The 26,642-nt window shown below is 39.1% G+C and overlaps 1 protein-coding gene across 1 annotated transcript; it reads left to right on the forward strand.

Moving 5' to 3' along the window:
* The first annotated feature begins 12,204 nt into the window (after window positions 1-12,204).
* LOC137759495 (nucleolin-like) lies at window positions 12,205-14,428 on the forward strand. The gene is given in 2 exon segments (XM_068535784.1): window positions 12,205-13,832; window positions 13,835-14,428. Coding segments are annotated over 2 exon segments (2,118 nt in total). The 5' UTR covers window positions 12,205-12,208; the 3' UTR covers window positions 14,329-14,428.
* The last annotated feature ends 12,214 nt before the right edge of the window (window positions 14,429-26,642 follow it).

Consider the following 26,642-nt stretch of genomic DNA (forward strand, 5'->3'; position numbering starts at 1 on the left):
ACCAGACTTTCCCTTACCCCCATGTTCAATCCTTTACTCTTTGCTGTCCATTTTCCCTCCTAAATATCTCTTGAATCTGTACACTTTTTGGCCATCTCCTCCATCATACCATGAATACCAGGACTTGTACAATAGCTTTGTACCTCTGAATACTAATCCATTCTCCACAGAGAAGGCAGGAAAAATTTTAAGGGATACAAATCTGATCTCATCATTTTTCTGCTTGAAACCCTTCAGAGATTGTTAGGATCAAGACAGAAATCCTTAACATGGCCTGTGAGGCTCTGCACGGGCTGGCCTTTCTCTCTCTCTTCACCTCACATAACCCCCATCTTCCACTTTAACTCAGCCACCTTTGCCTTTCAGTTCCGGCCTCACGGTCTTTACAAATGCTTTTCATTCTGGCTGGAATGTTCTCTCCCAAACACTTCTCCTCTTCCCCGAGTCACCTTTAACTTATCCTTTAGATAGCTCAGCATTCCCCTCCCCCCAGCCAAGGTGCTGTCTGTCCACACATCCTCTCTTAGCACTTTCCTCTTCCTTTTTAACACAGAGAGCAATGGTGACAAAATACTTACTTATCTATTTACCCTGAGGGTCAACTCTATGAGAGCAAAAGTCAAGCCTGCCTTGTTCACTACACTATAAGCAGCACAAAGCACAGAGCCTTTACTGTATCAGGTACCTAATTAATCCCGAATGAGGAATTGAATGAATACTTCCTCTATCACCTTCAATTAAGGCAGAGAGTGGGTCATCTTAAAACTCTGACGCTAGGTTCCTTGAGGGCAGTCACTACGCCTTTTTTCTTGTTATCATTAGTGGTTAGCATATACCTGGTAGATTCTCAACCGTGAGCTTGCTTACTGAACATACAAACTACATGCATGCTCCGCCCTGTCTATTGGGAAGTAGAATATCCTTCCACCATAAAAGACATAACTGATTCTTCTTCTAGGCAAATCAGGGAGCTCCATTATATACTTTTGAATTATCTGGATGCCTCTTTCCCCTTGTATTAGTCAGGATTCTCCAGAGAAACAGAACCAATAGAAGATATATATATATATCTTATATTTATCTATGTATTGTAAGGGACTGGCTCGCCTGATTATGGAGACTGAGAAGTCCCACAATCTGCCCTCTGCAAGCTGGAGACCCAGGGAAGCTGATGGTGTAGTTCAATGGGCTGAGAGCCGGAGAGCAGATGGTATATTTTCCAGTCCCAGTCTGAACGCCTGAGAACCAGGAGCATGGAGGGCAGGAGAAGATCAACGTCCTGGGTTAAGCAGTCAGGCCAAGAGTGAATTCAACCTTCCTCCACCTTTTTGTTCTATTAAGGCGCTCAGTGGGTTGAATGACGCCCACCCTCACGGGAGAGGGCCATGTGCTTCACCCAGTTCACCAATTCAAAGTTCGTATCCAGAAACACCCAGAAATAAAGTTTAACCAGATATCTGGGCATCCTGTGGTCCTGTCAGTTTGATACAAAATTAACAATCACATTTCTATAGCCAAATACACAGCTCACCCTATTGATTCTGAATATCTGAGTTTCACTATACCTTTCCGAATGCTAGCAATTGAGATTCTTGTCTCCTCCAAATCTGGTAGATCATTTGTGAGGTTACAGTTGTTAAAAGTTTCACGGAGACAATTCAGTGACTCCAATTCAGTGACGCCATAAATTCTCAATGACGTACTTCACATGTGCTACTTAAAATTACTCCAGAGATGCTTATAGTGTTATACAAAGCCACGAAAGAACTGTAAGAAGATAGAAGCAGAAGGTTTGCGCAATGTTCTAACATAATCCAATGCCTTAAGAAAAACCTGTTCTTTATGGTTAGAGTGAAGAAGCTATTTCAATTTCTTTTTACCTGGCTGTTTAACTAACTAACTGACTAACTTCCTTCCTCCCTCCCCCTCCCTCTCGCCCTTCCTTTCTTCCTTCTTCTTTCTCGCTTTTAAAGTGAAAGCTGTGCTCAGTTTAGTTAGGCGTACATTTTAATTCTTCAGTGTCACATAACAATGTCATTATATGGCAGAGATACTGAATACACTTAGTGATTAGCATCATCAGTGGAAGTACTGCAGTTGAAAATGCTCTATAATAAAAGAAAAATTACGCTAAGAAGTGTATGATTGGTATGAAAAGAGAGAATCATGTTTTAAAGTCATGTGCCTTTTCCATAATTATTTGCCAAATAGTTGGTGTTTAGAAGTTAAAGTATGATATTAAATTCCTGTAGTATGCTCTGTCAGCCCAAAGTTGGTATGTTCCTCTAGTTAGAGCAATGGCCTAGAAAACAAACTTGACTGAGTCACTTTGCCAAGTCCCCTTAATCTTCTGTACCTTAGCTTGCTTTTTTATGTGCTACTGATAAAGACTCTTTGTGTACATTTCAAGGGCTGGTTATGTCCAAGGTTTTACCATTGAGTCTAGCACAATGACAACTGAAGAGATATGGAGCAATATAAATAAATGTGAACATCTCCCCCTAGCACTACACATGCGATATTATTACTATTATTTTAAGTTCAAGTGGGAAAAAAAGAAAATAGACACTTCAGCTTTATCAAATCTGTTAAAGTGAAAGAAATAAAGGAAGGAAACAAAGTAGGAAAGAGAGAGATTACTCTGGTGGAGTCAATATGATGATCTGAAAGCATTGGCTAAATTACAAATGTCATAGAACCAGTCTTGAAATAAAAAGCAAAAAGCTAGCTTATACTGTTGATGGGAATGCAAACTGGTACAGCCACTATGGAGAACAGTATGGAGGTTCCTTAAAAAACTGAAAATAGTGTTACCATATGATCCAGCAATTCCACACCTGGGCATATACCCAGAGAAAACCATGAACCCCAATGTTCACAGCAGTGCTATGTACAATAGCCAGGACATGGAGGCAACCTAAATGTCCATCAACAGAGGAATGGATAAAGAAGATGTGGTACATATATACAATGGAATATTACTCAGCCATAAAAAAAGAACAAACTAATGCCATTTGCAGCAACATGGATGGACCTAGAGATTCTCATACTGAATGAAGTAAGTCAGACAGAGAAAGACAAATATCATATGATATCACTTATATGTGGAATCTAAAAAGAGGCTACAAATGAACTTATCTACAAAACAGAAATAGAGCTACAGATGTAAAAAATAAACTTATGGTTACTGGGGGGTCGGGGGGGAGGGATAAACTGGAAGATTGGGATTGACACATACGTACTACTATATATAGAATAGGTAACTAATAAGGACCTACCGTATAGCACAGGGAACTCTACTCAATACCCTTTAATGGCCTGTAGGGGAGAAGAAACTAAAAAAGAGTGGATATATGTATATGTGTAACTGATTCACTTTGCTGTACACCTGAAACTAACACAACATTGTAAATCTATTATACCCCAATAAAATTTTTACAAAGCTAGCTTAACAGAATTACAACTATTGAATAACAGTCTTCCAGTTTTTATGCCTGAATGACAGAGTACTGTTTGAGATATACATAAGCTGCCATTGACAATAATCACTCATACAGTTTGAAATCTGAGTGGCATAGTAGAGTTAAATAAACAACAGAATTTTCATTTTTTACATTATACCTTTTTATATTTCAAACAATTCATATGTTTTATGTTTAATTTAATCAGGAATTATATTTCTTCATTCCACCTTCTAGTTCAAGTATTAATTATATAATAAATTATAGAGATTCTGAGGTTAAAAGGCTAGAGGTGGACTTTACAGGTTCTATACATTGTAATTTTCATTTGTAAAACTAGGGACACTAGTTGACCTGACATAAATAGGTGTCATGTTAAAGGAAGTTTCATTTTGCTCCTTCACCTCTTCCAACCTTGATTTCCCCTTCGATCTGCCGTATTTCAGAGAGAGGGAGCAATATAAATATTGGTTGGTTTTCCTACTTGGAGAATAAGAAAGGTTGATTATATATCAAAGTGTCCAAATAGGACCTTGGAGATCATCAAAGATTCATAGAGATTTGAGAGGGGAGTGGGTCTCAATTCCAACACCCATTTTTGAGATGCAAACCTTGAGAATCAGGGAAGTTTCACTACTTGTTAAAACTCATACGTCTAAGTAGGTGGGGACGCAGTATAATATGGTGACTGCAAAGTGATGGAAGCTCTGAGGCGGTGATTTACTGCCAGTTGGTACCAACTGCAGCTTTGTGATATCACTCAAATTGTGGTTTTAAATGGTTGCTACACTGTTAACTTTCTATGCTTATCTTGTATCCCTAGAAAAAACTCAAGCTCTTTGATTTCCTTATAGTCCCTGGAGTTTCTAAGAGTGCAAAACACACTCAATATAAATTAAATGAATCCGTTTAGCAAGTTCTATTACTGCCATTAGATCCCTTGAGATTTAAAATTTTGACTTTTTCTGACTTGAAAAATAAATGGAAATCTTAGTCATTGCCTTAACCAGACTTTGCATATTTGCTGCTGCTATAAACTCTGTGCACATTTCATGGGCTGGTTACACCCAGCATTCTACTGTTTATTCTTTTAGCACAATGACAATTCAAGAGAGGTGATGCAATATAAATAAATATTTGTAAATTCTATCTGGGCTCAGAGATTAAGACATTTTTTTCCCCCCCAAGTCAAATTTAAGCACAATTACTTTGTTGCCATTCTTATGATCAGTATCAGGAAAAGCATCTGAGGACCATTAAACAAGATATCCCTCATGGTGCATTCTCTTGGCTCAAACACTTGCCTGGTTCTGTGCATTAATGTTCCAGAGGCAGACCCTCTTCAGGGCAGATGCAGGCTCTGGCTTCCATGTGTTGCTTCCCTTAACGGCTCTTCTCTGATCTATAGCTGTGGTTTTCTTCTGCCATTATTTTCCTCACTCTGACAAAATGACAACCACTCTTTTGGATTCCTCCACATTCTCAGCTAGCATATCCAAATTCTGCTGCTTCAACACCGCTGAGTGATCTGCCATGTCTAGAACTGCATGCAGGTTAATGTCATTTTGCATTTTGAGTCTTAGAGATATTTCAGAGTCCCTGATCCCTACTGTAAACAGGTCCATGACTATTTCTTTGTGGCTTGCTCTAAAATTACATTTCACAGCCAGTGCATGATCACCATTAAGAAAAGATTCCATTATCTCTTTCCAGCCTGGCTACACTGAAGAAATCTGGCCTCTTTGAAAACATTTGGTGACCAAGGTTCTTCAGATTTCCCTAGTAGAACTTTATGTCACAATCATAAGTTTCCTTTTCTTTCCTAAAGGTGAAAGAATTTAAATTTATGTTTGGCTTGTTAATACTAATTACATGATAGCCTGATCTTTCAGAGTTCTTTGTAGCTGTTCTAAATAAAAGTGTTGCCTCTATCTGGACATCAATGATCACTGGAAAAATACACACGGCAAGGGCATGCAAGGGCATCTGTAGCCCATGGAAAGAATGTGCACAAGGCATGGGTTCTTTCCCTGTGTTCTCACAGCAAGATGTTCTCTGTCCCTTTAACTCTCCTTTCTCCCTCTCCTTTTCTTCCCTCCTTTATTTTTGTTTCTGTTTTCTTGCTCTTTTTGCAAGTCTAGGTATGGATATCTGCCTGTGATGGAGGAGGGCTTTTTTCACCACTGATTTGGTGTTACCAAAACGTTTAGGCTTCCTCAAGAATCAGAAAATGTGTCCGAACAGAGGAGAACATTTTTTTTCTTGAGTAAGGACAAGTGAACTGACCCTGAGTTTAAAAGTTAATGGTATATGTGACAACCAGCTTTAAGTAGGCAAAGAAAACGGTTTTCATAAGACAGACAGGGTTTTTTTTTTTTTTTCTTTTTTTCCCCAGTTAACAAGCCATTCTGTTGAAAAGAGCTAAAACTTATAATAACTCTGGTAGTTCACTGAGCGTGGGCTGAAGACATTTTACCAAGACCTTTTATTCTTTCCTGCAAAAATACCTTATCTTATGAACTTAAAATTCAAGTCAAAGCTCTTATTTGTTCTCATTTTTAGTGTGACTTTCCACTTATGCTATATGTCCACATGTATAAAATAATGACATTTTAAAAGATTGCAGAGAGAACCCAAGTCTAAAAGTAATTACAGAAATAAATGTGGTAGGAGTTTAAGCCTCCTTGTTAACCAAAATACCCTTTCTAAATCTTGTCAATTTGTGTCTGTGTGTATGTACTAGCTCCAGGTGTCAATCTCTTATAAAGGCGCTTGCCTCTGGCTTTTACACCAGAAGATCCTAAATCATTCACATCCAAAGCCTTATTTTACTTCAACTGTCTTCTGAAAAAGAAGTTTTATAACAACTTTTGTAATTCTTTTTTTTGTAAAATATCTCCAATGATATTTTAAAAAAATATACATATAAGCCTTCATGTAATTAAATGAATAAATTATATTCAGAAAATGACTATACCACCCAAAGCAATCTACAGATCCAATGCAATTCCTATCAAATTACCAATGGCATTTTTTACGGAACTAGAACAAAAAAAACTTAAAATTTGTATGGAGACACAAAAGACCCCGAATAGCCAAAGCAGTCTTGAGGGAAAAAAACGGAGCTGGAGGAATCAGACTCCCTGACTTCAGACTATACTACAAAACTACAGTAATCAAGACAATATGGTACTGGCACAAAAACAGAAATATAGATCAATGGAACAAGATAGAAAGCCCAGAGATAAACCCACACACCTATGGTAAACTAATCTATGACAAAGGAGGCAAGGATATACAATGGAGAAAAGACGGTCTTTTCAATACGTGGTGTTGGGAAAACTAGACAGCTACATGTAAAAGAATGAAATTAGAACACTCCCTAACACCATACACAAAAATAAACTCAAAATGGATTACAGACCTAAATGTAAGACCGGAAACTATAAAACTCTTAGAGGAAAACGTAGGAAGAACACTCTTTGACATAAATCACAGCAAGATCTTTTTTGATCCACCTCCTAGAGTAATGGAAATAAAAACAAAAATAAACAAACGGGACCTAATGAAACTTAAAAGCTTTTGCACAGCAAAGGAAACCATAAACAAGACGAAAAGGCAACCCTCAGAATGGGAGAAAATATTTGCAAACGCATCAATGGACAAAGGATTAATCTCCAAAATATATAAACAGCTCATGCAGCTCAATATTAAAAAAACAAACAACCCAATCCAAAAATGGGCAGAAGATCTAAAGAGACATTTCTCCAAAGAAGACATACAGATGGCCAAGAAGCACATGAAAAGCTGCTCAACATCACTAATTATTAGAGAAATGCAAATCAGAACTACAATGAGGTGTTGCCTCACACCAGTTAGAATGGGCATCACCAGAAAATCTACAAAGAACAAATGCTGGAGAGGGTGTGGAGAAAAGGGAACCCTCTTGCGCTGTTGGTGGAATGTAAATTGATACAGCCACTATGGAGAACAGTATGGAGGTTCCTTAAAAAACTAAAAATAGAATTACTATATGACCCAGCAATCCCACTACTGGGCATATACCCAGAGAAAACCATAATTCAAAAAGACACATGCACCCCGATGTTCGTTGCAGCACTATTTACAATAGCCAGGTCACGGGAGCAACCTAAATGCCCATCGACAGATGAATGGATAAAGAAGATGTGGTACATATATACAATGGAATATTACTCAGCCATAAAAAGGAACGAAATCGGGTCATTTGTAGAGACATGGATGGATCTAGAGGCTGTCATACAGAGTGAAGTAAGTCAGAAAGAGAAAAACAAATATCATATATTAACGCATATATGTGGAACATAGAAAAATGGTACAGATGAACCAGTGTGCAGGGCAGAAATTGAGACACAGATGTAGAGAACAAACGTATGGACACCAAGGGGGGAAAGCGGCAGGGGCGGGGGTGGTGTGCTGAATTGGGAGATTGGGATTGACATATATACACTGATGTTTATAAAATGGATGACTAATAAGAACCTGCTGTATAAAAAAATAAATAAAATTTAAAAATATATATATATATTAGCCTTCATTTAATTAGCCTAATTAAATGAATTAATTATGTTCAGAAAATTGAGTTACAGAGATATCCACATATTCCATAAGGCATACTCATACAACTCTTTTATGAAATAACTGGTTTTATTACATGGAGTAAAAATGTTGTAATTGGCAGATACAAGTGCTATGATACATATATATCTCAGTAGCTACAGATATAATTTTTGACATTTTCTCCAATGCTTGTCCACATTTTAGGACTAGAAAATCTATCATGAGAGATCAGTAACACCATCTGGTATATAAAGTTTGCTATCAGTACCCTATTTCAACCAGAAAAAATCATCCACTATTATTGACTCACCACAATTATTTAGAAAAGGTCTTTTATCAAAAGATTAAATGCATTTTTTTTTTACTGTAAGTACACAGCATAGTGTGTAGTAAATTCTCAATTTGTGTCAGCTTTTATTATTTTTATTCAAATTAGTAGGTCTCTCTTGACAGTAAATGATAGAAAACAAATCAAACTAGCTTAAGGAAAATAAGGCTTTTATTGGCTTTTGAAAGGTCGAGGGCACTGGCTTCAGGCACAGTTTAATTCAGGTGGTCAGTGGTGTTAGGAATCTGTCTTGTTGCATCTCTCCATTTCTCTTTTCTGTGGGTTGACATGTTTCTGAGGCAGGCTATCTCTGCTAAGATGTCTGCCAACCTTTGCAGATGAATATCCAGCTATCTTCAAGAACAGCAGATAGGGGGTTTCTTTAATCCTGTAGTTATGACAAAGGCTTCAAGTTGAGTCTCACTGGTTCCACTTGGCCTGACTTGAGCCACTTAATCATCCGTGAGCAATCACGACTGACCGGAGGATCCAGAATTCCAGTTACCCAGGTCTGGGCCACATTTCTTAGCGGCATAGAACCATAAGGAAAGAAAGCATGGGAATCAGAATGGTGATTGCATGCCAGCCTGGCAAAAAGAAAGCAACAGATGTCCACTGCCTTACTTCATTCACCCACCAAACATTTCCAGAGTTTCTGCCGCATACCCTGTGCTGACTTGTGTATCTGAGCAGCAGAATGCCATGTAACTGGGAGTAGGGCAATGGGCACAGGAGAAAGGAAGAAATTCAAAAGTAAATGACCTAATTCCTCCCCTCAAAGGAGAGATGCCTCTAGGCTCTAAAGACAATAAGAAACAAGGACCCTGTGATGAACTTGTTGACCCAGGTGGTAGATATTCAGAGCAGAAGAAAACACTGTGATTGGAGAACCGAGAGAAAACACTTAGGGGGGTGTTGTTGAATGATGGACCAAACGTGGATGGGTCAAAGGAAAGGGGGATCTTCTAGAAGGCTGGTGGAATGTTGGTAAAGGCTCATAGCTTTGGGCATGGAGTGTGTTGGTGAGACAGGAGGGACCAGGTCTAGAAGGAGAGAGGAGTAGTGCTTGGGAGGAAAGGCAGGCTGTGGTGCATGGGAGAGGGAGGCACTTGGAGGGTGCCTGAATGCTAGGTGGAGCAGTCTAGCAGGAACTGATAAAGGCAGAGTTGTGACAGGAGGATACAAGCTCCTCTTTTGAAAGATGAATCTAGTAACAGGCTATAGGAGGTCCTGGAAAGAAAGATGATGGCAGGTATCCAGAGTTGTGTTTCTGGTACTGCAGAAATTGTGGAGTAAAGTGACAAGGTCTGAGAAGGACTTGAGGCTGTGAGGAGGATAGGAAACGATGCTGAGAGGAATTTCAAAGGGATGATCAATGGGACTTTGAGGAGCTTGTGGAAATTGGGGAGAAAGGAGACGATGACTCTAAATTATCAAGCCCAGGGCCTAGAAAATGGAAGAATCATGAAGATGTAGGGATAGGAACCATCATTTCATAGTATTATGGTGCTTTTCTCAGTGGCATTCTCACTTTCTACCATATACTGCAGCTATTTATATGCATGTCTATCTTCAGGAAAGATGTCTAATTTATCTTTGTCTCTTCAGCAGGATGAAGTTTGGTGTTCTGCACATGGATGAGTCAGTGCACATTTGTTAAATGAATTTTACAGAGGAGAAACTGATTTCTAGGGAGGTTAAACATTTGCTCACCAGGCAAGTCAGTGATAAAATGGCGACCAGGCTCATCTTCTTCTCAATCTCTGATACTTTATTCTTTCTAGTCCTTTAGTGCTACAGTTGTTTTTTTTAGGGGACAGATGAACCTCTCTAATACAAACTGCCTGGCAAAAAATTGAAGTAGAGATCTGTGTCCTGTCCCGTACAAATGTACAGTGCATTTCCAGATTACTTCATACCTAAGATTTCTCTTAAAGTCAGAGCATCAGAAACAAATCTCCCTTTGACCTCTTAAAACCTTCAGTGTTTTTCCATTTAGTTGTATAAATTTAATATTTTGAGACCATGGAACTCTTCTGAGGCCCAAGATCCTGTTAGATTTTGTTTTACATCCAAAGTGCAACACTGGAATAATGCTACAAGAGATTGCAAAGAAGTAAATGATTAAATTTTCTGTAGTGTTTCTCAAAATGTGGTCCCCAGACCAGCAGCATCAGCACCACTTGGGAACTTAAAGATGCATATTCCTGGCCAGCATCCCAGACCTACTGAATCAGAAACTTGGAGATGGGGCTCAGCAATCAGGGTCTTAACAAGCTCTTCAGGTAATTTTGATGCATTGAAGTTTGGGAACCACTGGTCTTTGGCAATATTCCTCAATGACCTTTGAATCTTTAAAGGACTTTAAATTTGACCTTGCATCAGAATCACCTGGAGGGCTTGTTCAGACACGATTGCTGGGTCCATTTTTAGGAAACCTCATGAAACTCATATTCCCCGCTTAAACACCCTTGAAACTGGGTTTTGAAAGAGCTGTAAAATTGTTGTGGAATCCATATATATGTATGTAGGACACAAAGGCTCCATTTAATAAAATGTGCCTTCCTGTGAAATACCAAAGCTGTTAGGGAAGGCCCAGAAAAATTAAGCAGAGAGGGCACACCAAGGAAGACTCACTCCTTCCCTGTAAGCACTGATTTGTGGTAAATTGCAAAATTAAGGTTGAAGCAATACTAAGAAAACCAGGGCTAAAAACTCCCATCTGAATTTCAGGTTTAGTTTAGTAAGATGCTGCAGCAGCACAAAGCAGTAATCTGTTTCTGCACACCAATCTGTGTGTAGCACAAGATCACATCAGTGAGCAAACATTGCCTCTCCTTATCAGGAGAGACTAATTGGAAGCTACAATTAACTGGGTAGTAAATGCCAGGAATTCTGAATCACAGTCACAGAATAGCCTTCATCTGGCACTCTAATGTAAGGGGGGCAGTGATGGCCACTGAGCAAAAGAAACGGGATTCTTTGCCTGAAAGAATGTAAAGGGGTGCATCTGGCAGACTTTTAAGATTTGTTGTTTTCCTTGACACACACCCCACACTCAAATTCAGGATTGCTTAGTTGGGAGATGGAGAAAGAAAAGTTGGCAACGTACGAATGGCTGGTATACTAGACGGGGGCAAACAAAACTCTGGGTTCGGTTTTACTTCTTTCTTCTCTTAGGTATCGTTAAGATTCAGGCTTGGAGTATGGTTAGTACATCTGCAGGGTAATTTGAATTTTCTAGAACGATTTCATTATCCAAAGTCCTCTCCTGACCTCCAATCCTAAGCCACCTTGAAAAGGTTTACTTCTCTGTGGGAAGGCATTGACTCTTCAGGATTTCCAAGAACATTCTCACACATGACTTTTTTTTTACGTCATTAGAATGCTATTTCTTTGTGTATTCATTTATTCATTCATTTGCTCACTCATGTATTCAGTAAACATTTATGAAGCATGCGTTCCATTTCTGGCATCTTTCTGGGCCAGTGAGGAATGGTTTCTGCCTCCAGGGCCATCTCATCCTCATGTGGTGGTGAGTGTTGATATCTCTGTCTTTTTATTTAGATTCTTTTTGCTTCCAATCACTACTTTCCCTACTGTGTATTCTTGGTCAAAAGTGACAATATTTTTAACAACTGGTACAAGTGCCTGAAGAGATGAAATTTTGCCTTCTAAAGTTGGAGAGAGTCTCGAGCTCTAGCTGGCAGCCAAGCGTACGAGCTGTGCGATCAGCGGCCGCCATCGACGTTGCTTCACTTCCTCTGGGCTCATCTGCACCGCTCGCTCGCCACACACTCCGCCATCATAAGCCGCCATCATGGTAAAGCTTGCAAAGGCCGGTAAAAATCAAGGTGACCCCAAGAAAACGGCTCCTCCCCCAAAGGAGGTAGAAGAAGATAGTGAAGATGAGGAAATGTCAGAAGATGAAGAGGATGATAGCAGTGGAGAAGAGGTTGTTATCCCTCAGAAAAAAGACAAGAAGGCTACAACTCCAGCAAAGAAGATGATGGTTTCCCCAACAAAAAAGGTTGCAGTTGGCACACTGGCAAAGAAAGCAGTTGTCACCCCTGGCAAAAAGGCAGCCACTACGCCAGCCAAGAAGACAGTTACACCTGCCGAAGCAGTAGCAACACCTGGCAAAAAGGGAACCACACCAGGCAAAGCATTGGTAGCAACCCCTGGTAAGAAGGGAGCAGCCGCTCCAGCCAAGGGAGCAAAGAACGGCAAGAATGCCAAGAAGGAAGACAGTGATGAGGAAGATGAAGACGACAGTGAGGAGGAGGATGAGGATGATGAAGAGGAGGATGAGGATGAATTCGAGCCAGCAGTGATGAAAGCAGCTGCTGCTCCTGCCTCAGATGATGAAGATGGCGAGGATGAAGATGAGGATGATGAGGATGAAGATGAGGATGAAGATGACGATGAAGATGATGATGAGGATGACGAAGATGACTCTGAAGAAGAAGCTATGGAGACTGCACCAGCCAAAGGAAAGAAAGCTCCAGCAAAAGCTGCTCCTGTGAAGGCAAAGAGCACTGCTGAAGATGAAGATGAAGAGGATGACAATGAGGATGAGGAGGATGCTGATGAGGATGAAGTCGAGGAGGAGGAAGAGGATGACGAGGAGGAGGAGGAAGAGGAGGAAGAACTTGTCAAAGAAGCACCTGGAAAACGAAAGAAGGAGATGGCCAAACAAGAAGCAGCTCCTGAAGCCAAGAAACAGAAAGTGGAAGCCACAGAACCAACTACATCTTTCAATCTCTTTGTTGGAAACCTGAACTTCAGTAAATCTGCTCCTGAATTGAAAACGGGTATCAGTGACCTTTTTGCTAAAAATGATCTTGCAGTTGTTGATGTCAGAATTGGTGTGTCTTGGAAGTTTGGCTATGTGGATTTTGAATCTGCTGAAGACCTGGAAAAAGCCTTGGAACTCACTGGTTTAAAAGTCTTTGGCAATGAAACTAAACTAGAAAAACCAAAGGGAAAAGACAGTAAGAAAGATCAAGATGCAAGAACACTTTTGGCTAAAAATCTGCCTTATAAAGTAACTCAGGAAGAATTAAAAGAAGTGTTTGAAGATGCTGTGGAGATCAGATTAGTCAGCAAGGATGGAAAGAGTAAAGGGATTGCTTATATTGAATTTAAGACAGAAGCTGATGCAGAGAAAACCTTGGAAGAAAAGCAGGGAACAGAGATAGATGGGCGATCCATTTCCCTGTACTATACCGGAGAGAAAGGTCAAAGTCAAGACTATAGAGGTGGAAAGAATAGCACTTGGAGTGGTGAATCAAAAACCCTGGTTTTAAACAACCTCTCCTATAGTGCAACGGAAGAAACTCTTCAGGAAGTATTTGAGAAGGCAATGTTTATCAAAGTGCCACAGAACCAAAATGGCAAATCTAAAGGGTATGAATTTATAGAATTTGCTTCATTTGAAGATGTTAAGAAGCTTTAAATTCATGTAATAAAAGGGAAATTGAGGGCAGAGCCATCAGGCTGGAGTTGCAAGAACCCAGGGGATCACCTAATTCAAGAAGCCAGCCATCCAAAACTCTGTTTGTCAAAGGTCTGTCTGAGGATACTACAGAAGAGACATTAAAGGAGTCGTTTGACGGCTCTATTCGTACAAGGATAGTCACTGACTGGGAGACTGGATCCTCCAAGGGGTTTGGTTTTGTAGACTTCAACAGCGAGGAAGATGCCAAAGCTGCCAAGGAGGCCATGGAAGATGGTGAAAGTGATGGAAACAAAGTTACTTTGGACTGGGCCAAGCCTAAGGGTGAAGGTGGCTTCGGTGGCTTTGGTGGTGGCTTCGGTGGCTGAGGTGGATTTGGTGGCAGAGGCCGGGGAGGCTTTGGAGGGAGAGGAGTCTTCCGAGGAGGCAGAGGAGGAGGAGGAGACCACAAGCCACGAGGAAAGAAGACGAAGTTTGAATAGTTTCTTCTATCCCTGTCTTTCCCTCTTCCATTTGAAAGAAAGGACTCTGAGGTTTTTACTCTATTACCTGCTCAATGACGGAGCCTTCTGAGGACGTTCCAAGACAGTATGCAGCCCTGTGGTCTACTTGGAAATCCGTATAGATAACATTTCAAGGGAGATAACCCTGATGGTGTTGACTGGATATTCGTATAAACTTTTTAAAGAGACGAGTGATAGAGCTAACCCTTATCTGTAAGTTTTGAATTTATATTGTTTCCTCCCATGTAGAAAACCATTTTTTTCCTACGGAGTTTTTTGTTTTTGTTTTTTTTTGTTTTTGTTTATTTGCGTTGGGGGGTTGTAAAGGAAAGCAGAATGTTTTATCATGATTTTTGCTTTAGCAACTTTGGGACAAATTAAAAGCCCTAAACTCTGGTGCCAGACTTCTTAAAAATAAAATAAAATAAAATAAAATAAAGTTGGAGAGAATAATTTGAAACTTGCTATTGATTTTTTGTTTCTAAAGATGGAAACATTAATTTCCATTAATAATAGGTTTTCTGTTGTTTCAGCAAAAATACCACCATCTGATTTTTCACTCATTGATTTTAAAAATATATATTGAATGACTATTATACGTCAAGCGTTGTTCTGGATCTTTGGGATCTATTAGTGAATAAGACAGGCAAGATCCCTGTCCCAGTGGAGATCACATTCTCAATGGGGGAGAGAGAGACAATGCTATAATAAATAAGCAAATTATGTGGTATGTTAGAAGATGTTATTTGCCAAGGGAAGAAGGATATTTATGTGGGGTATGGGATGGGGAGCTATAGGGCACGTTGTAGACATGAATAAATAGCATATATTCCCCCACTGTTCTTGAACAAAACCTTTGAGATCACCATCACTCTGAAAGCAGAGATGAACCTTGAAATGTCATTTTTAGTATTGCAAAGTGGGTGTATCTTCAGATTTAGAGACCATTTTCTTTTAAACTATGCATTTAAACTGGACTCACCCTAAAAATGATTGGTTATTTCTGGGAGATGTGTGTGAATCCTTGGCACTCAAGCAGGGAATATGAGTTCTTCACCTCATCCAAAGGAGAGACTGTGGGAAGGGTCCTGGATTGGCTTGGTAGAGCCCTGCTTGGACAGGATATCACATCTGGTGTGATTCAGCATAGGAGATCCCAGAGCCTGAGAATGTGGAACTGTAGAAGCCCTCTTGATGCAAATAGAGATTTGAGTTTCCTCTGAAAAGACTGTAAATCTTCATGTTGGTCAGGAAATGGGAAGGCCTCTTAAGGGGAGGTAGAAAGGCCACTTTTCTTTCAGGGGAGCATGTACTTAGGGGACTGCATTCTGAAGTTAAGGGACACGTTGTTTTATATGATGGTGATGTCTGGGCACAAATCTAAGTAATAGTAGAATTCTTCTTTAACATGATAATCTATTTCTAATCAAGAGCCAACGAAATACTGAAACACTTGTGGCTTCTCTTTCAGGTGGAGTACCACCAGGCTGGTGATGATCACTATTCATTGTTATAATCTGAAAGTTCTGACCTACACAATAAGACATGAAATAAAAATAAATGGTGTGGGGCTTCCCTGGTGGTGCAGTGGTTGAGAGTCTGCCTGCCAATGCAGGGGACACGGGTTCGAGCCCTGGTCTGGGAGGATCCCACATGCCGCAGAGCAACTAGGCCCGTGAGGCACAACTGCTGAGCCTGCGTGTCTGGAGCCTGTGCTCCACAACAAGTGAGGCCACGACAGTGAGAGGCCCGCACAACGCGATGAAGAGTGGCCCCCGCTTGCCGCAACTAGAGAAAGCCCGCGCACAGAGACGAAAACCCAACACAGCCATAAATAAATAAATAAATAAATAAATTTATTAAAAAAAAAAAATAATAAATGGTGTAACTACCACAAAAGAGGACTGTTACCTAGAAATGTCAAAATAATTAGCTGAAAGAACTTCATAATTTGTAAGACTCGGCAAAGTGCCTGAGTACAAGGTGAATATCCAAATATCTAGAGAGCTCCATTACCCAGATATTATGTAGTTAGAAAACATAGTAATGAAAAAGAAGTTCCATTTATAATAAAAATTAAAAACCATAAATCTTCCCAGAATCACCTTTCTAAGAAATATGAGAAACTTTTATTGAGAAAGGGACGAAACTACTCTAAGAAATATAAAAGAATCAGATGGGGAGCTAAACCTTAGTTCAGGATTGGAGTGAGCAGTGCTGCTAAATGATGTAAATATTTCAGCTCAACTTACATTAATGCATAGGCTTAATGTAATTACATTTGGAAGACTGCAGTATAAGACATATTCCTTCTGTGGTGCCCAGAACAGTGCAGGGTGCAGAGTAAGAGCTGAATTCAGTGCAAATGAATTACGTTTCTAGGAGGAAGGAAATAAATGAGGAAGTAGATGCATCTTGTATATTTCTACAGTTGTGCCTCTGCTCCCATTGTCCCTCAACCTGGAATGCCATTCCTCAGCCACCTTAGCCCTCTCAAACTTACAGTCCACTAAAGGTCCAACACATCATTTCTGAACTACAAATTCCAGAGCACTTTGGAATTTTTTGGTTCAGTAGTACTGAACTAAATGATACTGTGGGTATCATTCACCTAATATCTCTCAAAGCTGGTTATCCTGTCTTATAGTACTTATCATATTATTAGTAAAAGCAAAATGTAATGTATAAGAAGGATTAAAACATGTGCAAGGAAGATATAACCAACTACAGGATAGTGCTTAAGAACGAGGAGGGAGAAGAAAGATTTGAAGTAACTGTGGGAAATGTTACTGTCTCTAAGTCAGGCTGTCTGTACATGGATGGATGTAAATACTCAGTGTATAGTTGTTGGTTATTAAACTATAATTGGCAAGATTGGTACTATGTATTTTCATTTTTAGGTGGATAATCACAAGCTTTTAATGTGAAAAACTTCCTTAAAATGTGGCCGAAGCAAAATAGATCCAATCATCCAATAGTTTAAATAATCTATTGAAAATAAAGTCTGGAACAAAATGTGTGTTAAGAAGAGCTCCTAGCCAACAGATTAATCCCTTTCAAATGTCGATTAATATTGAGGGGACAAAGAATAAACATCATTCAAAATTTTCTGGAAAATCAAACTTTGACACGGAAAGTATATTATAGGGGTCAAATAATTTTATTTTTAGGAGACTATTATTCTCTATTTTTCTCTTCATTTTTGTTGCTCAAGATGAAAAAATTGTAGGCAGTATGACACCCAAGCTTCATGTTTTTAGAATGACGACATGAGCATCCACCACGGAAGATAATAGAAAGCTTCAGTTTCTTCAGAGGCCAATGGTAATGATCGAGGAAGGAGTAAAGCCACTAAAGAGAAAGGGACTATTTATTACTACAAAATGGAATCCCCAAGTTCATGTATCTTCCCTTCAAAGCATCAGGAGCTGACATTTACTGAGCACTTTTTGTGCACCAGAAAGTGGCAGCACAGGGTTAGGGTCCTTCCTCATATTATCACACATATATTTCATAACCACTCTGTGAGGTATTCCAATCCGCATTTTATAGAAAAGGACACTGGGACTTAAAGAAGTGGAGTATATATATTCTTAACTTAGAGACACCCACCAGACTTCAGAAATGTGTTTATAAGGTTTTTTTGTTTTGTTTTGTCTTTTTTGCTTGTTTTTGCTGAAAGCAAGTACATCTTGAACCATGTAGATTTATTACCTGTTTCATAGTGAACATAAGAGTTTTCAGAATGGTAGCTTTCTTTGATCCCATAAGAATTCCATGCCAATCCCACACTAGTTGCATTCCATAAAATGATAGCAGCAAGTCAGAAGGAGAGGCAGCTGTAATATTCAATTGTCTGTAACCAATGTGTTAGAAGTCATTGTCTTTCATCCAGACGGTACAGTTGCATTTTTAGAATGACATCTATTACCACATTAGAGGCAACCCATAACAGTCCCTTATAGAATGTCTGTCTCAATTATGGTTATTTGATGTCATTATACCAAATTTCAAAGTGTTCTTATGGTAAACAGACATAGTGAAATACTAGATGAATAAGAGCTCATTTTCAAGTTCTAAGAAGTCAACGCTTCATTTTCTATCTCTTTTCTTTAATTTATTTTTTATTTTTAAAAGTTTCCAATGCCCTGGTCTTATAAATTGCAGAGTTTCCTCTCTAAAGGAAAGGCTTTCTTAAATTCTATTATTTATGTAGGTAAAAGTCAATCAGTTCCAGAACAAATTCTCCAAGTTTTTGACATAGCTCTGAAATGGCTAAGTTGTCAGGCATATATATTTTTAATCAACTTATTGTAAAGAGGAAAAAAAAGATATGACTTTCACACACATGTAAAGGCATGCTTATATTCCTCAGGTTAAAACCCTGTGTTAAGTTCCGGCTCAGGGCAAATTTAAACAGCTGAGTTATAAACCCAGAATAAAGAGGTCAGACTGGGGATGCTGACAGCCTCTTAACTGCAGTCATACCAGCAGGCATAACTTTCAAAATGCAGCAACTACAGGAGACAGGGACGTGTATCTTGGACCGAGTCCTAAGCGGTTAGAGGGAGCTGGGGATTATTTTATTCCAAACTGTGGTTACATTTGTGGTTTCCAACTATTTGTTAGCTCCTTTTCTATAGGCATAGGACACAGTTATAATGATATGCCAACAAAATAAAAAGTAATTAGCAATATCTTTCATTGTTCTAATTTAACAATATTAAAACAACACAGTATTCCTTTGGAAGAAAGTGGTAGAAGGCAAATGCTCTTAAACAGAAACTAAGTACCAATATGCTGGTATATTATTATCTACACAACTTGGCTAGATTACTTTCTGTATCCTGCCACTGGGAAGCCATGTACACAATGAGATAAAGAAATCGAGAAAGATGTCTGACGCTCCGGAACTGCTTTGACAGTTTTAAGAGCTGAAGGCAGAAGAAGTTCAAGTATATGAAGCCTTTTACACAGCAGGCATTCAACATTTGTTGCTCAGAATTCAAAGAAGGTGAACAAATCAAAATACTGAGGTACTTCCTTGGAAGAGACATTCAGAAAAAGACAAAACTAATTTTAAATAATGGCAAATACTGAATCCAGTTTTGGTGTCAAAAACATGTCACTAACTTCAGCAAAAGAAAATAAAAAGGATGGACAAAGTAAGTGTGACAAGATCTTGAATAATTGTTGGATCTGGATGCTGGAAACATCTGGGTTTATTGTACTATAATTTCTATTTTTGTGTGTTTTGAAAGTTTTAATGATAAAAGTTTATTTTAAAAAGTTATCACTGCAAGAATGCTTGTTTGAAGGTCTCTTCACTTCATATGTGTTTGGGCACTTGTATTTATGCCTAGTTCAAGAAGAGCTACAACCACCTTCAATGAAATGCCCCCATTTTTTTTTTTTTTTTTTTTTTTTAATTCACTTGAGTTTTACTACATTGCATACTACTTGCAGTGAGTGCTTTTGGGATCCCTTCTACAACTTGCAATACTTGGAGAGCACTGGGGTTTGCCCAGTTTTGGTGATGGTGTGTGCAAGGAAAACCGTGTAGTACAATTCCCATTGACCAACTGGTCCCTTCTTGGAGTGGCAGAGCCACTTGTTGCTGTCAACGCACTTTGAAAGGAGGTTATACCACAAACATTGAGTTACCTTGGATGTGAGCTAAGCAGAACAGTTAACACAACAGACAGATCTGAAGGAACCTGGGAGAGACGGAGACTTGGAGATGTCTTTGTAAACTAGGAAAAGCTACTGAGACTCCTATTTCACTTGGTACAACCTCTGTTTTTAATCTTCTTAACTCAGAATGAATTATCTTAAAAGTCTGTAGTCATTTTACACTTTTTCCATTTTACACTGGTTGTCCAGCTCATATAAAATCAAATTTAAAGCCAGAGCAAGTTTCTTTACTCCTCTCCTGGACCATTGAGTAGGCAGCTGACCAAATACCAAGAATAATTTTTTTTCAGTTGTTTGACAGCTGCTTTGCACCTGACGGAGGGACGCCTGCCCCTTCTGTATGTTGGCTTCTCTCCTTTCTGTCCGTAACGGACACAGCATCTTTATGTCCTGTCCCACTGAGCCTCTCATATAGCTGCCTGTTTCACTGGTCCTACTGGCCCACTATGTTCCTGCCAAATTCTTCCTATTGACAGATTTCCCGGAATAAGAAGGCACCTCACCATCTTCATCCTGTGTACCTGAAGCCACGATCCTGTCTTCTAGATTGGAACCGCCCTTTGTACCCCCTTCACAACCCTGCCTGAAATCTCAGCAGATTTTGCCATGCTCCTTATTACCTTCCCTCCCTGGGTTTGGTCCTCTTTCATTCTCAGCCTGCCCTCTGTGAGGTACTTTAACCTCCTGCCAGGGAATAAACTCTGATAGAGCCCATCTAGCTATATAGTATCCTATATAGAACAAACCAGTTTTTTAAAAATGGGATAGTTATGGTGTCTGACAGTGGCATATAAACATGTGTGTGTTAATTCCCATCTGCACCTGAAAAGTAGTCATATATTCTCTTCAGAAATTCCCAGGACAGGAGTGGTCAGCTGGCATTTAATCAGAAGGTCCACTTTATACAGGTGGTTACTGTAAGTGCTTCAGCTCTCTTGAGAACTGATGTATGGCAGAGATTTTGAAAAGATGCATAATGAAAATTATGAATTGGCTATCTATGGTGACATTAGGATTGTTAATTAGCAAAACAGATATCAGAAGTAGGCTCTCTTTGGTGATTTTAGTGGAATTTAAGATTTTTGTAGAAGCACCTTCACATCCCTCCCTCTTTTCCCCACCCCAGGCATGAACAGAAATTAAAAACTCAATTGGTCACACACAGGCTTGATCTTCAATTAATCCTGTCCCAGTACTGATTTAGAGGATTTTTGATATATGAAATCTAATATATCAGCATCAGCATCCTGTAACTGTAAAAGTATCACATTTGCTAAACACGAAGCTTTCATGAAGTTTTTTTTGTTTGTTTTGTTTTGTTTACTTTGACTACCAAAAAGAACACAGAGAGTGGACTTTATTAAAGTTGCTTAACTTCTTTTGTGCCTACTTGCTAATAAGTCTAAGTGTAGCAGAATTCAGTCAGAGACTTAGAGACTTACTTTCATTATAACAGAGGGGATGAGAGAGGTGGGGTAAACTTTTCTTATCCCCTGTACAGCTACTGATATCTATCAAACTGGCTTATGCCACTTTATAACAGGGTGAAACATACCTATTTAATATATTTCCATAATTGTATGTCTACTTACCTACCTATCTACTAAACCAAGTTTCTTGATTTCCAAAACCCTGCTTGCTCAGGAGTTGGCAAACCAAATCTAGCCCACTGACTGTTTTGTGAATAAAGTTTTATTGGAACACAGCCATGCTCATTCACTAACATTATCTATGGCTGCTTTCATGCTATAATGGCAGAGTCGAGTAGTTGAGCAGTAGAAACTGCATGGCCTGCAAAGCGAAAAATATATATAGTATCTGGCCCTTCACATGATTATGTATGAATATTTACATACCAATATTTAACTTTCTTGCTATTGATAACTTTATCTCAAAAGATCAGAAGTTCTCAACACAGGAGAAAGCAATAAAGGAAGATGCCATAGTCAGGTGTTAAAGGCTTGCCTGAAATACAGAGATAGGATCTCTAAGTAGATGTATTTATACACAAACATACACATGAGAGTGAAGCAAGTAGAAGGTCTGATTTCCCTCTGGACTGAGTCCCTCATTCTTTTGACTTCATTGTGAGTTGATTTTTAAGTCAGGTCTCTAAAGCCACTCATGGGTCTTTCTTTGTGAAGATCCAGGAGGAGTTAAGACATTTGCTTGTCAATAATAAAGAAGGGAAAAGGCCATGCAACCTCTTGAAATTGGGAATTGAAGCTGAAAGCTGAGTTGTTTTGACCGCCTGCAGGAGGCCACCAATTGTTGCTCATGGAGTGTACCTACGGAAGGCTCTCTCCCACGAACTTGTCACATACAGACCATTCCCCCACCTGCAAATTGCTCAGACATGCTGAGTAATACTTTTAATATATCTGTTGCATTCTCCGGGATTTACTTCTTTTTTGACCTGAGTGACAACTGACCTGACAATACCTCTTTAGCTTTGTAATTCAGATTGAGCAACCAAGTAAACTATACCCATGCATCTACCTCCTGCCTCCAATTAAGTCCTCATGGCTGCAGAAGATGTCTATAGCTAAAATTACCATGTGACACTGAGGAGTAAAGAAGGATCCAGAATGAATATGACCTTTGTATTGGAGAAGTAAATTTAATTCTTGATTTGCCACTGATTCAGAGAGTAAGGGTCAACATCACCCCTTGGCAGAGCATAGGTGCCTTCAGGGTTGACTTCATATTATTATTCCTCTATTTCTATGCTTTGGCCTCAGAGAGGAAATCCTGCAACTGTGCTCCTCCCATAATACGGTCACACACACACATGTACACACACACACACACACACACACACACACACACACACACTTCCTATAAATATAAACACAAGTATGAATGGGACATTTAAATTCATTCATCATTCCATGCCGGGCATGGTGCTAAACATATATGTTTATAGCAATGATTCTGAAACATGTGGTCCCTTGGAGCTTACAGTCTAAAAGACTCAGCTCTCAGGAAAATGAAGGGTAAGATTTTGAGCTCACCTTGATTTTTTTCTTCTCTTAAAGTAATAAACTTAGGAGAAGGAAAAAACCAACGTTGTGTCCATATTTCTATTAGAATTTCAGAATGTAAGTATTTCCTGGGTTTTAAAACTCTTAAATATTGAATTAAAAAAAAATGATTGTGGTTAGGTTTTTCTTTCACTATTAACATTATTTTGATTTATTTTTACACGCGTTCATTTCATTAAGTGAACATTCACAACTTTATTTTAGGAGCTCCTCAAGAGCCCCACTGCTATATTCTAGAAATCATTATACAACAATATCTAATAATTTGTTTCAGAAAAACAGACTGGCAACAATATTGACATTTATTCATGCATCAATTTGTAAATAAGTGTTGAATGGTTACTGTGTGCCAAGCTCTGTGCTGGGGCAGATATAAAGGAGGGTTCAACATGAGCGGAAGGCTATCATTAACTAACCATGACTAGAATGAGTCTATTAGATGGAAACCAAGAAGAACAAGGAAATCCCGTTCATAGTAATGGGGACTGGCTGATAGAACCTAAGACTGAATTCCTGAGGCAGGGAGTAATCAATATACAATGATGTGAAGTGGAATGGGCATCAAATAAAAAAGAGTGTGAAATGTCTGAAGTGAACAATTCAGTGCACGACTTGTTTGAATTCTGCAGGTGATAGGTGGAAGGTATACCAATTGATTTCAACCAACCATGATAGACCAGGAAATAGGAAAAAAATTTAAGCCGGCAATGTTAAACAGACCCCCTGTGCCTCACCTTCGGTTGGGCAGGCAGTTACTTTATCTTTAGAATTAAAAAAAGAACTTTGGGCATTTGTGTAGCATCACTTAGGTTATTCATTACTAAAGAAAACTGTAAAATTCTGTGAAAAGAGAATTTTCAGAAGAAGATAAAATTATGACTGTCCTACAGACATAAAATGAACATGTGTTAAAGATTATTCCTATTTATTAATTAATAAGGGAACCAGGCAGATGTTACAACTGACTCAAAAGAGAAACTTAAGAATAGATACATTTATAAATCAGGAATAATGCAATATATATGCAAATGGAAAGCAAAACTTTTTGGCGGTATGGAGAAGGAAGTCAGTTGTTTTCTACACTACAGAATTTGCATGTCTATAGATAAGAATTATTTTTCTTTGCTGTAAGCTATTCGCAATTTACAATTAGTTGTAAAATTGCTTCAGTGGAACCAAAATCAGATAACGCTGAGGGTCTAAACAATGCATAGTTTTTCACTGAAGCACAAATTCCTTCCTACAGTTCTAAACATGGAACCAAATACTTTTTTTCCCCCAGTGGGTAAGGATCATTCAAAGCAAAGTTAATAGTCCATTCATGGAGTGAAAAAATTTCCACAAATTTAAAAGTGTGTTTTAAATGATTATCTAATGTAGAGCATGGAAGATAAATGCTCAGAAATGTTTGTTGAATATTCACTGCTATAGGAATACTGTCATTATGTAAAATGTTCAGTTAAAAACAGTAGATACAATGGAATCCTATATAGCAATAAAAAATATGTATTGCTTAATAAAGCAATAAGAAAATAAAAACAGTAGCTATAACAGTAGAATCCTGTAGAGCAATAAAAATAAATAAATCAACCTTACACAAAAACATGGCTAATCTCACAAAATAACTGAGCAAAAAAGTCAGGTACACAAAGAGTGCATATTGTATGATTCTAATTATATCAAACAAAGACACACACAAGTAATTCAGGATCATATAAGTTACTTTGTGGATTAGCCTTGGAGGGGAGGTAACTGGGAGTGGGCATGAGGGGGGCTTCCGTAATACTGGATATTTCTTGAAATGGGTGATGGCTACTTGGGTATTTTTACTTTGAATTGTGCACCTTTTTGTACATATGTTAATACTTAAATTAAAATTACCTCTGAGGGGCTTCCCTGGTGGTGCAGTGGTTGAGAATCTGCCTGCTAATGCAGGGGACACGGGTTCGAGCCCTGGTCTGGGAGGATCCCACATGCTGCAGAGCAACTAGGCCCGTGAGCCACAACTACCGAGCCTGCGCGTCTGGAGCCTGTGCTCCGCAACAAGAGAGGCCGCGATAGTGAGAGGCCCGCGCACCGCGATGAAGAGTGGCCCCCGCTCGCCGCAACTAGAGAAAGCCCTCGCGCAGAAACGAAGACCCAACGCAGCCAAAAATAAATAAATAAATAAATAAAATTACCTCTGAAAAGAGCATCTAGGTAAATTTCTGTTTACATTAAAGATATATGTGTATCAATATGAGTTTAAAAGCAATGTGTTAATAATAATCATCTCTGGACAGTGGGATTATGGGTGATTTTTACTTTTGTCTTTGTGCCTTAATTATGGCAGCTTTATTTTTCCACACAGTAAATCTGTATTTTTTTGTCTCAAGAAAAACACAATAAAGTTGTCTTTTAAAAGTAGACTATCAGTTAATTATGAAATTAAATACTGCAACTATTACACATAATAAATACCTCAATTGTATTAGTCAGTGTTCTCCAGAAAAACAGAACCAATATATTTATTATAAGAAACTGTCTACGTGATTATGGAGGATGAGAAGTTCCACAGTTTGCTGTCTGCAAGCTGGAGACCCAGGGAAGCAGGTGGTGTAGTTCCCGTCCAACTGTGAAAGCCTGAGGACCAGGAAAGCTGATGGTTTAATTCCCAGACCGAGGACAGGAGAAGACTGAAGTCCCAGCTTAAACAGCCCGGCAGAGAGTGAATTCTCCCTTCCTCCACCTTTTTGCTCTATTCTGGCTCTCGATGGATTGGCAGATGCCCACCCACACTGGTGAGGGGGATCTTTACTCAGTCTACTGATTCAAATCCTAATCTCTTCCAGAAATACCCTCCCAGACACACCCAGAATAATGTATAACCAAATATCTGGGCATCTTATGACACAGTCAAGTTGACACCTAAAATTAATCATACCAATCTTGTTGAATTTACTTAATTCATTCAAATGAATTCCAATAAGTGTCTAGAAAAAGTACAAAAGAACCTTAGCTTCTCTATCACAGGTAAGCTCATGGTGTTCTCCATTTTAAGTAAAGGTGATTAATGTTCATCCTGTAATAACAATGACTTCACAGAATCATGTCACCTGGAAACTAACCCTTGGCACAGTTCTTGAGAATTCACAGTTTATAAAGTATGCATATTATTTCCCTCCAGTCACCCTGAGGAAAGCAAACTGCCTGTTTGTTTTCTTTTTTCCAAATGTCCAGTCCTGAACGGCACAAAGGTAAGATTCTTGAGTGACTGTAAAAATACCAACGCTTGGCATCATCATTTCCGCTGTGGCCATGGAGCCACTCAGACCCTGCCACCTCATTCATTTGTTCCTGGGTGAAAGGTGAGGTGAATTTGCAAATCAGGGTGGAGAGGTAGTTAATGATGTGAAGTAACCCTGCAATCTTTGCCTGGCTCTAAACAACCAGCTATCTAGATCTGGGCACAGAAGGCTCGTCCAGAGTCAGCCAGTGTGCTGGGTAACAGTGCACTTGTAATTTCAATGTTACCTTGGCAGTTTTCCATTTCAGGCCTTCATAAAACAGAAAATG

This window comes from Eschrichtius robustus, chromosome 2 (genome assembly GCF_028021215.1).
Source record: "Eschrichtius robustus isolate mEscRob2 chromosome 2, mEscRob2.pri, whole genome shotgun sequence".
Classification (NCBI taxonomy): Eukaryota; Metazoa; Chordata; class Mammalia; order Artiodactyla; family Eschrichtiidae; genus Eschrichtius; species Eschrichtius robustus.